The sequence below is a fragment of the Salvelinus alpinus genome, chromosome 18 (assembly GCF_045679555.1).
Source record: "Salvelinus alpinus chromosome 18, SLU_Salpinus.1, whole genome shotgun sequence".
Classification (NCBI taxonomy): Eukaryota; Metazoa; Chordata; class Actinopteri; order Salmoniformes; family Salmonidae; genus Salvelinus; species Salvelinus alpinus.
The window spans coordinates 30,598,155-30,612,974 of record NC_092103.1 but is presented as its reverse complement, the minus strand read 5'-3'; the positions used below and the strand labels follow the sequence as shown (position 1 = coordinate 30,612,974).

Here is a 14,820-nt window from a genome sequence, read left to right as displayed (position 1 = left end):
CTGCCGCCGCAAGTCAGGTACTGCAAATACACAGACACACAAGTACATACATGCTTGTATGACCAATGTGCTTTATCCTGGGCCAAGATACTGCTGACATGAGAGAGATAAACACTAGAGACACATTCACTTCAACATTCACCCACACAAGACACCTGGCAAGGCCCTCTTCATTAAGAGCACCCTCTCACATACACACACACCACAGGAGCACTGCCTTGAGGTGAGCACCAGTAACCATACACACACACAGCAGGACCCTGGCTCTAAAACGAGCCCTGCTGGCAGTAGACACTGTGCTGAGAGGAGAGGAGAGTGACTAAGCACTCTGAGCTCTTTCTGTGAGCAGGTTGAAAGGTAAAAATAACCAGCCACTCTCTACCGTGGACTGAAGAGACTTTCACTTAACGCTATCACTCTCATCGCACGACTCTCTCTTTCTCTCATATCCTCTCTCTTGTATCCATCTGTCTTCCTCTCTTTTTATTTATTTATCTCTCTCATGTCCAACCACTACCGAGTGCTTTACCCAATGGCATTATTCAATGATTCCTCATTCAGCTCCATCAACCCTCTGTCAGACACCTTATCTCTCAAAACAATGAGTGTGTGTAGTCTAATATTCATAAATCAAGATACGATTGATTGTACGGTAGTAATGTGTTTTCTCTTTTTAGTCTGTGTATATCTTGTATCCTGCATCGGTTTCCCATGTATGGAGGGCAGTAGTCACAGTGTTGTGTTTCTCTGGGTTTCAGGTCACCACCTCAACAGGAAGTAAATGTTTCTCCTGTCGATCTTCATCAGAGAGGGACAAGTGGATGGAGAACCTGAGGAGAGCCGTCCACCCCAACAAGGTGAGACCACAGGTCTGAGGTCTAACGTTACAGAACGTTGCCGATAGAAATTCAACGATTAGTGTATTGGATTGATTCCAATCTTCTTGTTCAACCTTGCTCATCAACTCATCCTTGACCGCTGGCTACGTCCCTTCCGTCTTCAAGAGAGCGAGAGTTGCACCCCTTCTGAAAAAACCTACACTCGATCCCTCCGATGTCAACAACTACAGACCAGTATCCCTTCTTTCTTTTCTCTCCAAAACTCTTGAACGTGCCGTCCTTGGCCAGCTCTCCTGCTATCTCTCTCAGAATGACCTTCTTGATCCAAATCAGTCAGGTTTCAAGACTAGTCATTCAACTGAGACTGCTCTTCTCTGTGTCACGGAGGCGCTCCGCACTGCTAAAGCTAACTCTCTCTCCTCTGCTCTCATCCTTCTAGACCTATCGGCTGCCTTTGATACTGTGAACCATCAGATCCTCCTCTCCACCCTCTCCGAGCTGGGCATCTCCGGCGCGGCCCACGCTTGGATTGCGTCCTACCTGACAGGTCGCTCCTACCAGGTGGCGTGGCGAGAATCTGTCTCCGCACCACGTGCTCTCACCACTGGTGTCCCCCAGGGCTCTGTTCTAGGCCCTCTCCTATTCTCGCTATACACCAAGTCACTTGGCTCTGTCATATCCTCACATGGTCTCTCCTATCATTGCTATGCAGACGACACACAATTAATCTTCTCCTTTCCCCCCTCTGATAACCAGGTGGTGAATCGCATCTCTGCATGTCTGGCAGACATATCAGTGTGGATGACGGATCACCACCTCAAGCTGAACCTCGGCAAGACGGAGCTGCTCTTCCTCCCGGGGAAGGACTGCCCGTTCCATGATCTCGCCATCACGGTTGACAACTCCATTGTGTCCTCCTCCCAGAGTGCTAAGAACCTTGGCGTGATCCTGGACAACACCCTGTCGTTCTCAACTAACATCAAGGCGGTGACCCGTTCCTGTAGGTTCATGCTCTACAACATTCGCAGAGTACGACCCTGCCTCACGCAGGAAGCGGCGCAGGTCCTAATCCAGGCATTTGTCATCTCCCGTCTGGATTACTGCAACTCGCTGTTGGCTGGGCTCCCTGCCTGTGCCATTAAACCCCTACAACTCATCCAGAACGCCGCAGCCCGTCTGGTGTTCAACTTTCCCAAGTTCTCTCACGTCACCCCGCTCCTCCGCTCTCTCCACTGGCTTCCAGTTGAAGCTCGCATCCGCTACAAGACCATGGTGCTTGCCTACGGAGCTGTGAGGGGAACGGCACCTCCGTACCTTCAGGCTCTGATCAGGCCCTACACCCAAACAAGGGCACTGCGTTCATCCACCTCTGGCCTGCTCGCCTCCCTACCTCTGAGGAAGTACAGTTCCCGCTCAGCCCAGTCAAAACTGTTCGCTGCTCTGGCACCCCAATGGTGGAACAAACTCCCTCACGACGCCAGGTCAGCGGAGTCAATCACCACCTTCCGGAGACACCTGAAACCCCACCTCTTTAAGGAATACCTAGGATAGGATAAAGTAATCCTTCTACCCCCCCCCCCCTTAAAAGAGTTAGATGCACTATTGTAAAGTGGTTGTTCCACTGGATATCATAAGGTGAATGCACCAATTTGTAAGTCGCTCTGGATAAGAGCGTCTGCTAAATGACTTAAATGTAAATGTAAATGTAAGTACAAAGACAGAAACAGAGGCCGTCTGGATTCCAATTCCATCACACACCTTAACTCAACAAGGGGCCCAGGGAAGATAGCAAGTGACCTGATTGGAACAGAGCAGTTGAGTCAGACACTTAGACAGACAGAGAGTTAAATCATCCACACTGTCTGGTATTGTACTGTACATCTGCAGTGGTAGCACCCCCAGAGAGCCAGAGACAGGGAGCCGTGGGAGAACACAGCCAGAACAGTCACCAGACTTCCAAACAGAGGACCCAACACTTTTCCTTTAATCACAACAGCACAGCAGGCGGGCAGGCGAGCGGCTAACATATGGCTCCCTGCGTCAAGCCAAGAAATAATGCAAATCTGACAGCGCTCTCCCGCCTTAATCTTTTATTATTTAACAAACTACTTTTTAATTCGAACTTTAAAGAATTTTACCCAAAATCCAGAAACTCCCAAGTGGTTCCATATATTGAAACTAGTTCAGTGGAGTTTTCCCTCTCCCCTTCTCTCTCCATGTGGTGCTGTACTGAAACATCGGCAAAAACAGGTCACGTGACTCCTGACGTTGCTGGATGGAGGCCTCGCTCTGCTTCGTTGCCAATGAATTCATGATTCAGAAATCCGTGAAGTGTGTTTTATTATTTTGTTTTTGTCAAAAGTACTATCAGTTTTAAGTCACAAAATGTGTACTTTTCAACCTAAAATATTAGCGATTATTTTATATAATTATTTTATGTAGCTGACTGCCATAGTAACGGAGATGGGTAACAACTGCGCATGTGCGCCCTCGTGGGGGAGACCCTGCTACGTAGAAACTTCACGATATGTTATATGGAGCTTGATGTCACAGATTTTTTTTGGGGGGGGCTGGTACAATAATTACAATATAGCAATTATACACTGGAATGGTAGATGTGCATAGGATGAATGTGCAAGTAGAGATACTGGGGTGCAAAAGAGCAAGATGAATAAATAAATACAGTATGGGGATGAGGTAGTTGGATGGGCTGTTTACAGATGGGCTATGTACAGGTGCAGTGATCTGTGAGCTGCTCTGACAGCTGGTGCTTAAAGCTAGTGAGGGAGATATGAGTCTCCAGCTTCAGTGATTTTTGCAGTTCGTTCCAGTCATTGGCAGCAGAGAACTGGAACGAAAGGCGGCCAAATGAGGAATTGGCTTTGGGGGTGACCAGTGAGATATACCTGCTGGAGCGCGTGCTACCGGTGGGTGCTGCTATGGTGACCAGTGAGCTGAGATAAGCGGGGCTTTACCTAGCAGAAACTTGTAGATGACCTGGAACCAGTGGGTTTGGCGACGAGTATGAAGCGACGAGAGCATACAGGTCACTGTGGTGGGTAGTATATGGGGCTTTGGTGACAAAACGGATGGCACTGTGATAGACTGCATCCAATTTGTTGAGTAGCGTGTTGGAGGCTATTTTATAAATGACATCTCCGAAGTCAAGGATCGGTAGGATGGTCAGTTTTACGAGGGTATGTTTGGCAGCATGAGTGAAGGATGCTTTGTTGCGAAATAGGAAACCGATTCTAGATTTAATTTTGGATTGGAGATGCTTAATGTGAGTCTGGAAGGAGAGTTTAAAGTCTAGCCAGACACCTAGGTATTTGTAGTTGTCCACATATTCTAAGTCAGAGTCGTCCAGAGTAGTGATGCTGGACGGGCGGGCAGGTGCGGGCAGTGATCGGTTGAAGAGCATGCATTTAGTTTTACTTGCATTTAAGAGCAGTTGGAGGCCACGGAAAGAGAGTTGTACGGCATTGAAGCTCGTCTGGAGGTTAGTTAACACAGTGTCCAAAGGGCCAGAAGTATACAGAATGGTGTCATCTGCATAGAGGTGGATGAGAGAATCACCAGCAGCAAGAGCAATGTATACAGAGAAAAGAGTCGACCCGAGAATTGAGACTGCCAGAAGTCCGGACAACAGGCCCTCCGATTTGACACACTGAACTCTATCAGAGAAGTAGTTGGTAAACCAGGCGAGGCAGTCATTTGAGAAACCAAGGCTGTTGAGTCTGCCGAAAAGAATGTGGTGATTGACAGAGTCGAAAGCCTTGGCCAGGTCGATGAATACGGCTGCACAGTAATGTCTCTTATCGATGGCGGTTATGATATCGTTTAGGACCTTGAGCGTGGCTGAGGTGCACCCATGGCCAGCTCTGAAACCGGATTGCATAGCGGAGAAGGTACGGTGGGATATAGGTCTGTAGCAGTTAGGGTCTAGAGTGTCTCCCCCTTTGAAGAGGGGGATGACCGCGGCAGCTTTCCAATCTTTGGGAATCTCAGACGATACGAAAGAGAGGTTGAACAGACTAGTAATAGGGGTTGCAAAAATTTCAGCAGATAATTTTAAAAAGAGAGGGTCCATATTGTCTAGCCCGGCTGATTTGTAGGGGTACAGATTTTGCAGGTCTTTCAGGACATCAGCTATCTGGATTTGGGTGAAGGAGAAATGGGGGGGGCTTGGGCGAGTTGCTGTGGGTAGTGCAGGGCTGTTGACCGGGGTAGAGGTAGCCAGGTGGAAAGCATGGCCAGCCATAGAAAAATGCTTTTTGAAATTCTCAATTATAGTGGATTTATTGGTGGTGACAGTGTTTCCTAGCCTCAGTGCAGTCGGCAGCTGGGAGGAGGTGCTCTTATTCTCCATGGACTTTACAGTGTCCCAGAACCTTTTTGAGTTTGTGCTACAGGATGCAAATTTCTGCTAGAAAAAGCTAGCCTTAGCTTTCCTAACTGCCTGTGTATATTGGTTCCTAACTTGAAAAGTTGCATATCACGGGGGCTATTCGATTCTAATGCAGAATGCCACAGGATGTTTTTGTGCTGGTCAAGGGCAGTCAGGTCTAGAGAGAACCAAGGGCTATATCTGTTCCTGGCTCAGCATTTTTTGAAAGGGGCATGCTTATTTAAGATGGTGAGGAAGGCACTTTTAAAGAATGACCAGGCATCCTCTACTGACGGGATGAGGTCAACATCCTTCCATGATACCCGGGCCAGGTCGATTTAGAAAGGCCTGCTCGCTGAAGTATTTTAGGGAGCGTTTGACAGTGATGAGGGGCAGTGATCGCTGAGATCTTGGTTGAAAACAGCAGAGGTATATTTGGAGGGCAAGTTGATTACGATGATATCTATGAGGGTGCCTGTGTTTATGGTTTTGGGGTTGTACCTGGTGGGTTCATTGATAATTTGTGTGAGATTGAGGGCATCAAGCTTAGATTGTAGGATGGCCGGTGTGTTAAGCATGTCCCAGTTTAGGTCACCTAGCAGCACGAGCTCTGAAGATAGATGGGGGGCAATCAGTTCACATATGGTGTCCAGGGCACAGCTGGGGGCAGAGGGTGGTCTATAGCAAGCGGCAACGGTGAGAGAATTGTTTTTGGAAAGGTGGATTTTTAAAAGTAGAAGCTCGAATTGTTTGGGTACAGACCTGGATAGTAAGACAGAACTCTGCAGGCTATCTTTGCAGTAGATTGCAACACCGCCCCCTTTGGCAGTTCTATTTTGTCGGAAAATGTTATAGTTAGGGATGGAAATTTCAGGGTTTTTAGTGGTCTTCCTGAGTCAGGATTCAGACATCCGGGTTGGCAGAGTGTGCTAGGGCAGTGAATAAAACTAACTTAGGGAGGAGGCTTCTAATGTTAACATGCATGAAACCAAGGCTTTTATGGTTACAGAAGTCAACAAATGATAGCGCCTGGGGAATGGGAGTGGAGCTAGGCACTGCAGGGCCTGGATTAACCTCCACATCACCAGAGGAACAGAGGAGGAGTAGGATAAGGGTACGGCTAAAGTAACTGGTCGTCTAGTACTTTCAGAACAGAGAGTAAAAGGAGCACATTTCTGGGCACGGTAGAATAGGTTCAAGGGATAATGTACAGACAAAGGTATGGTAGGATGTGAATACAGTGAGGGTAAACCTGTGGATGGAGTGATGATGAAAGAGATATTGTCTCTAGAAATATAATTTAAACCAGGTGATGTCACCGCATGTGTGGTAGGTGGAACTAAAGTGTTAAATAAGGCGTATTGAGCAGGGTTAGAGGCTCTACAGCGAAATAAGGCAATAATTACCAACCAAAACAGCATTGGTCGTAGGAGTCCAGTGAGTGGCTTCAGGCAGCTAGCGGGCCGGGGCTAGCAAGCTAGCAGAAGGGCCTTGGAGTGACGTTGCGACGGAGTAAAGTCTGATGTGGCCCCCTCGTGCTGATTACGTGCTGATTAAAATAGGTATTGTAGCCCAAGGAGTGGCTGATGGACCTCTTTGGCTAGCCGGGAGATGTGCCTAGCAAGGCTAGCTCCAGGCTAATTGGTTCTTGCTTCGGGACAGAGACGTTACCCAGGAGGGGCCACTCAAATAGCAGCTAGCTAACTGCGATGATCCAGGTGAATATGGAGAAAAATAAGTCCGATTTGCTCTGGTTTGAGTCGCGTTGTGCAGACTGGCGAGAGTTGTCCGAGCTAGAAGTAGCTGATGACCACTAGCAGTGGCTAGCTGACTACTAGCTAGTAGCTAGTTAGCTGGCTAGCTCTGTTGGGGTTCCGGTTCAGAGGACGGATCAGCAGGGTTCCGTGTGGTAAACCAGGCCGATTGGCAAACTAGGTATAGTGGCCAAAGAAATTGTCCGATGGGCCTATTAAGCTAACAGTCCGATGTACTCTAGAAAGCTAGCGGGCCGCTGCTAGCTAGTAGCCAGTTAGCTGTTCTATGTTTTTAAGGAAGGAGGGGTTGAGAAACTATACATTGTGTCGCATTGGAGAATAGAATGTCCAAAAACATTGTGATAAATAAACATAGGCTATATAGTCTTTTGGGCTAATGTGAAAACATAAACCCACTAACGGTCCCTCACATTTATGTACAGTATATGATAAGAGTTCATTCATCAAAGATACGTTTAGCTACTTACTCGTTAGATAACTGTCCATTTGGTCCAGCTGGAACAGGGGTGATTCTCTAATTCGTTTTTGGAATACAGCATTTTTTTCCAGGACATCAGAATTTCTGTGGGCGCAAAAGCAAATTGCTCATCATCATCATTAAGTTCCTCCATTTCTGTAAGAATTCTAGACACGTATTCAAATTCTTTGCAGCACAAATATTCCTCATTCGCAGCATTGGCACGCAAATGCTACATCTGCACCACCAGTCTATGTTGATTCTGGGGATGGGTTGTGGCTGTGGTCCAGCTACTGCTTCTGCTGCGGTGGCTAGAACGGCGGTGGCCATCTGAAGCTCAATTTGCCAAAATTCTTCATCCAAATTCGTGGGGCTCAAATAAATATGGTTTCAACGACACCATCAGCGCTCCTTCAGTAGTTTTCTTCATCACCCGCGAGTATTTAGTCGTCAGGCTTATTTGAAGGTTGTTGTTTACTTTGTATAACGAATGTGTAACGCTGTGTTCACATCTCCGCTGAAAAAAAGTTGTTACCCATCTCCGCTGCTGTGGCAGTAGGCTACTTAAAATAATTATATCAAATAATTGCAAATGGTTTAGGTGGAAAAGTACAGATTTCCTGACTCAAAACCGATAGTACTTTTGACAAAAATAGCTAATTTGGCCGCAAAGTGAGGCCTGCATCCAGCAACGTCAAGAGTCACGTCACCCATTTTTTAGGCTGTTTCAGTACAGCACCACAGGGAGAGAGAAGGGGAGAGGGAAAACTCCACTGAACTAGTTTCAATGTATGGAACCACTTGGGAGTTTCTGGATTTTGGGTAAAAATCTCCTTCAGGAAAAAAGTTAGGCAATAACCTTGAAGTGTTTGTTTTCTCAAAAGACTTCTGGCAGGGATATGAATCTTTCCATCTCTGCCTCGCAAGTCTTTAATTATTTAGTGATTTTCCACAGATTAGATACAGTGTAGGTTTGCTTGTTTGTCCGTAAACATTGGCGCTTGAAAGGGAAAGGGAAAGGGGGTAGTTGTCCAACTGAATGTATTCAACTGAAACTGACATTAGAGCGTTTTTGAAATGAGAAAAGGGGGGGGAAAACTATTTGTAGTGGGTGTAAAATAACGTGCAATATCCAGAACAGTCTAAAAGCCATTTGCTGAGTTCTATTCATGAGAATGTTATTGTATTACTGTTTCCATTAAATACATTTTGCATAATGAACTGTATTTCTATGCAGAATCTACCGTTGAGTACCATTAACATATGCATTTTAATCATCTATTTATTCATGTGTAATGTCTTAATTACCCGTTATAAGGTATACTAAACTCCATCCACTCGCCCTGCACTCCAGTGAGTCTAGCTTTAATCAAGCACATCTCAAGTATTTTATTTTATTTTAGGTATGTTGCTGTCATTTTTTCTTTTTTGGAAGGCTCAGAAACGACAATGTTTACAGAGAGAAGCACCACATTCCCATATAAACTTTGGTAGCACCAACATACCTGCATACTATTTGAAATATGTATTAGATCCAGGTCTGGCTACCATTGACCCTAACCTCTTCTCTCTCTCAAGTATTTGAGCTACAGTCAGTATGTACTAAAGACCCAGGTCTGGGATCCACCCTGTCTCTAACCCACCCCTCCCTTTCTCTATCCCCACTCAGGACAACAGCCGTCGGGTGGAGAACATGCTGAAGCTGTGGATCATCGAAGCCAAGGACATTCCGGCCAAGAAGAAGTACTTCTGCGAGCTGTGTTTGGACGACACCCTGTACGCCCGCACCACCTGCAAGCTCAAGACCGACAACGTCTTCTGGGGCGAGCACTTTGAGTTCAACAACCTCCCGGCTGCCAAGAGCATCACGGTCCACCTCTACAAGGACTCGGACAAGAAGAAGAAAAAAGACAAGAACAATTACATCGGACTGGTCAACATCCCAGTCCCCGCGGTGACGGGGAGGCAGTTCATGGAGAAGTGGTACCCTGTAAGCACTCCGGCGCCCAACAAAGGGAAGACACCAGGGCCCATGATCCGGATCAAGGCCCGCTACCAGAGCATGAACATCCTACCTATGGAGATGTATAAGGAGTTTGCAGAGTACACCACCAATAACTACATGTTGCTGTGCTCTGTGCTGGAGCCTGGCATCAGTGTGAAGAACAAGGAGGAGATGGCTTCTGCACTGGTCCATATTCTACAGAGCACCGGCAAGGCCAAGGTAGGAACCTAGCGATCATAAAGATTACTCGTTCACACACACATTTACTTTTGTTTGACAAATGTTTTGGTTCAATTCGCTCTCAATGTTTCCTGTCTAAGACTTTGCTCAAGGTAGCAACTGCAACAGGAGTGTTGGCTAAGTAAGGTCAATGTCTGTCATCCTCTGTGCAAGACACAGCTATCAGAACTCAGCTTTTATTCTGTATTACAGTAGTATTCTATGTCACCGAGTTCAAACTAAATGCAAGTCAACCTCAGGAATGTGGTCGAACCTGACTAAATGCTTTTTAAATATTTGACCTGGGCCAGCAGCTGTCTCAGCAGAGCCAGAGGCCAGAGAGGTTATTTCCTGTTTGTTTAACAGAGTCTTCACTTTTTCCTTTTGACCGCTAGTGGAGCAGATGGGCTCATGTTAGTTTAACAGAGAAAGTATTAGATCCCAAACTGCTGTTAATCCACCCTCAGTTCTCCTTAGTTCACTTTCCTGCAGGGTTGTAAAGCTCAGAGATGTTTGGGATGGATGTTCAACAGAACAGAAGAGAAGAGAGGCATTGGTGTGTTAGCAGGCCTAGATTAACCCACTGTGTTAGCATGGTGTTTTGAGCTTGTTTTGGGGTCGGTTTGGGGTCATTTCTGAGAGATGATTTCTCATCCAGGTAGCAGTCTACACTCTACCACACTACCAAACCCACTCTCTCTCTCAAGCTATCAAATTGGCTACCTACTGCAATGCCTATTATTGTACTGTATGCAACGTTCATTGGCTGCTGCCTCGGTGAGAGGAGGGTTCTTTGCTCTTTTCTCTTTATGTTATTTTCCAGTTGCCAAGGACAACTTGAGTGCAAGCCAGCCAGCAAGGACGCTCTTGACATTGTCATTGAACAGAGAGCTTTGAAGCTCCCTGACTTTCTCTCTCTGACTGACTTCATCAGACTGCCATGATGAACGATTAGTACTTAAGAGGTCCTGCTGAGAGCTGCAGTAGACTTTTGCTGTCTCTGCACTGGGTTGGTCAGACATACACGCTATAAAGGCTCTGTACGGCTCTGGAGAAATGGCCACACTGTTAATTAGACCTAATTAAATTCAGTGTCCCTGAAAAGTGTTAAACCTTCATCTCTCCCTTACTTCCCTCGTTCATCTGCCTGTCATCTCCCATGGAGACAGGTCGTAAAACGTTAATACCAGCAGAGAGACACTGTTTCAAAGTTGATTTTCACCAGGGACGGCTTCATGGGACAATGTCCCCACAAATCTATATTTCCTAATTTCCTCTACAAACATTTATTACAAGCAGACTAATAATTGAAAAGCCAGTAAAACCTATTAAAGGGATAGCCAGAATCCAATGGATACATTTAGCCTGGACAGGAATATATTGACTGATTCATTTATTTATAGCTGTTGTCTTTTGGGGTGTTAGTTCGGGTGGCTTTAGCAAACCTCGTCAGACAAACAAACTACCCTTCTCCTGCTGAAGATTTCTCAAAACAGGAGAAATGACGGAAAACGTCTCTCTAGAGGGTGCTCTGTGTCCCTTACACTGCTTTGAACGTTTCATGTGTATACACACACATCTTAGCTTTACATTTCCCTGGAAACCTAGGCTACATTATTGATGGTGCACTACACAGATTGTAGCCCACAGCACCACAACACACCCCAAATATTCCCAACTAATAGTCCTAAAAAACATTCCAAGTTACATCAGACCCAGACTTAATGAGGCTAAACCACGTGATGTATATTCCAAATCAAAGTTTATGTGTCACGTGCGCCGAATACAACAGGTGTAGACTTTACAGTGAAATGCTTACTTACAGGCTCTAACCAATAGTGCAAAAAAGGTATTCGGTGAACAATAGGTAAGTAAAGAAATAAAACAACAGTAAAAGACAGGCTATATACTATATACTATATATATATACAGTGGGGAGAACAAGTATTTGATACACTGCCGATTTTGCAGGTTTTCCTACTTACAAAGCATGTAGAGGTCTGTAATTTTTATCATAGATACACTTCAACTGTGAGAGACGGAATCTAAAACAAAAATCCAGAAAATCACATTGTATGATTTTTAAGTAATTAATTTGCATTTTATTGCATGACATAAGTATTTGATCACCTACCAATCAGTAAGAATTCCGGCTCTCACAGACCTGTTAGTTTTTCTTTAAGAAGCCCTCCTGTTCTTCACTCATTACCTGTATTAACTGCACCTGTTTGAACTCGTTACCTGTATGAAAGACACCTGTCCACACACTCAATCAAACAGACTCCAACCTCTCCACAATGGCCAAGACCAGAGAGCTGTGTAAGGACATTAGGGATACAATTGTAGGCCTGCATAAGGCTGGGATGGGCTACAGGACAATAGGCAAGCAGCTTGGTGAGAAGGCAACAACTGTTGGCGCAATTATTAGAAAATGGAAGAAGTTCAAGATGACGGTCAGTCACCCTCGGTCTGGGGCTCCATGCAAGATCTCACCTCGTGGGGCATCAATGATCATGAGGAAGGTGAGGGATCAGCCCAGAACTACACGGCAGGACCTGGTCAATGACCTGAAGAGAGCTGGGACCACAGTCTCAAAGAAAACCATTAGTAACACACCATGCCGTCATGGATTAAAATCCTGCAGCGCACGCAAGGTCCCCCTGCTCAAGCCAGCGCATGTCCAGGCCCGTCTGAAGTTTGCCAATGACCATCTGGATGATCCAGAGGAGGAATGGGAGAAGGTCATGTGGTCTGATGAGACAAAAATAGAGCTTTTTGGTCTAAACTCCACTCGCCGTGTTTGGAGGAAGAAGAAGGATGAGTACAACCCCAAGAACACCATCCCAACCGTGAAGCATGGAGGTGGAAACATCATTCTTTGGGGATGCTTTTCTGCAAAGGGGACAGGACGACTGCACCGTATTGAGGGGAGGATGGATGGGGCCATGTATCGCGAGATCTTGGCCAACAACCTCCTTCCCTCAGTAAGAGCATTGAAGATGGGTCGTGGCTGGTTCTTCCAGCATGACAACGACCCGAAACACACAGCCAGGGCAACTAAGGAGTGGCTCCGTAAGAAGCATCTCAAGGTCCTGGAGTGGCCTAGCCAGTCTCCAGACCTGAACCCAATAGAAAATCTTTGGAGGGAGCTGAAAGTCCGTATTGCCCAGCGACAGCCCCGAAACCTGAAGGATCTGGAGAAGGTCTGTATGGAGGAGTGGGCCAAAATCCCTGCTGCAGTGTGTGCAAACCTGGTCAAGAACTACAGGAAACGTATGATCTCTGTAATTGCACACAAAGGTTTCTGTACCAAATATTAAGTTCTGCTTTTCTGATGTATCAAATACTTATGTCATGCAATAAAATGCAAATTATTTACTTAAAAATCATACAATGTGATTTTCTGGATTTTTGTTTTAGATTCCGTCTCTCACAGTTGAAGTGTACCTATGATAAAAATTACAGACCTCTACATGCTTTGTAAGTAGGAAAACTTGCAAAATCGGCAGTGTATCAAATACTTGTTCTCCCCACTGTATATATAGTAGCGAGGCTATAAAAGTAGCGAGGCTACATACAGACACCGGTTAGTCGGGCTGATTGAGGTAGTATGTACATGTATATGGTTAAAGTGACTATGCATATATGATGAACAGAGAGTAGCAGTAGCGTAAAAGAGGGGTTGGCGGGTGGTGAGTGGCGGGACACAATGCAGATAGCCCGGTTAGCCAATGTGCGGGAGCACTGGTTGGTCGGCCCAACTGAGGTAGTATGTACATGAATGTATAGTTAAAGTGACTATGCATATATGATAAATAGAGAGTAGCAGCAGCGTAAAAGAGGGGGGGGCACACAATGCAAATAGTCCGGGTAGCCATTTGGTTACCTGTTCAGGAGTCTTATGACTTGGGGGTAAAAACTGTTGAGAAGCCTTTTTGTCCTATACTTGGCACTCCGGTACCGCTTGCCATGCGGTAGTAGAGAGAACAGTCTATGACTGGGGTGACTGGGGTCTTTGACAATTTTTAGGGCCTGCCTCTGACACCGCCTGGTGTAGAGGTCCTGGATGGCAGGCAGCTTAGCCCCAGTGATGTACTGGGCCGTACGCACTACCCTCTGTAGTGCCTTGCGGTCAGAGGCCGAGCAGTTGCCGTACCAGGCAGTGATGCAACCAGTCAGGATGCTCTCGATGTTGCAGCTGTAGAACCTTTTGAGGATCTCAGGACCCATGCCAAATCTTTTTAGTTTCCTGAGGGGAATAGGCTTTGTCGGGCCCTCTTCACGACTGTCTTGGTGTGTTTGGACCATTCTAGTTTGTTGGTGATGTGGACACCAAGGAACTTGAAGCTCTCAACCTGCTCCACTACAGCCCCATCGATGAGAATGGGGGCGTGCTCGGTCCTCCTTTTCCTGTAGTCCACAATCATCTCATATTCACATCCATATTTATACTGTGTGGTTTGTCCTTTACGAGCTGCAGATGAAGTCTTGGGCCAAACTCCCCTCTGCTCTACTCTACACAGGATTTGGGTTCCCTTTCCTGCTACATAATGTTATGTTTTAGGAATAAAACGTAATTTTCTGGCTGTCTTTTTCATCCAGGTCTATGATTACTCCCTGGCCACAGCAACCAAATACTTATTTACACAATATACAGTATGTGATCTACTGTATATAACATAACTACATTATCCTTGAGTGGACTGTGTCAGATATTTAAGGAATCCTCCATCTCATCTGGCCAACGACAGCATATGAAGACCCTAACCCTAGCTCCTAACCTTAAACCCCATTTGACCTTGTGGGGACTAACAAAATTTCCCCAGTTGGTCAAATTTTTGTTTGTTTACCATTCTTGTGGGGACTTCTGACAAGTATAGTAAAAACATGTCCACGAACACACCACACACACGAACACACCCCACGAACACACCACACACAAACACACACAGTAATCTATTTCCAGTGCCTTCATCCATTACCACCCTGCTGCTGATTCTATTAATGTGAAGTCAGTTTTGGTAGGGTTAGCAGCGTTAGCTTAAGAAAGCGTGGAGACAGACCCTCCTCCATGGTGCATCACAATCAGCAGGGTCATTATAATTGCAGTGTCTGAGGTGAAGAGATGGTTTGTGACC

The 14,820-nt window shown here is 46.0% G+C and overlaps 1 protein-coding gene across 5 annotated transcripts in view; it reads left to right on the top strand.

The window, feature by feature from the left end:
- Nucleotides 1-14,820, top strand: part of LOC139544181 (disabled homolog 2-interacting protein-like) — a 267,245-nt gene that overhangs the window by 196,897 nt on the left and 55,528 nt on the right. For all 5 annotated transcript variants that reach the window (XM_071350999.1, XM_071350998.1, XM_071350997.1 and 2 more), the window contains 2 exons: nucleotides 759-857; nucleotides 9,128-9,682. In XM_071350999.1, coding sequence (XP_071207100.1) covers nucleotides 759-857; nucleotides 9,128-9,682 — 654 coding nt within the window. The remainder of the gene's footprint in view (nucleotides 1-758; nucleotides 858-9,127; nucleotides 9,683-14,820) is intronic.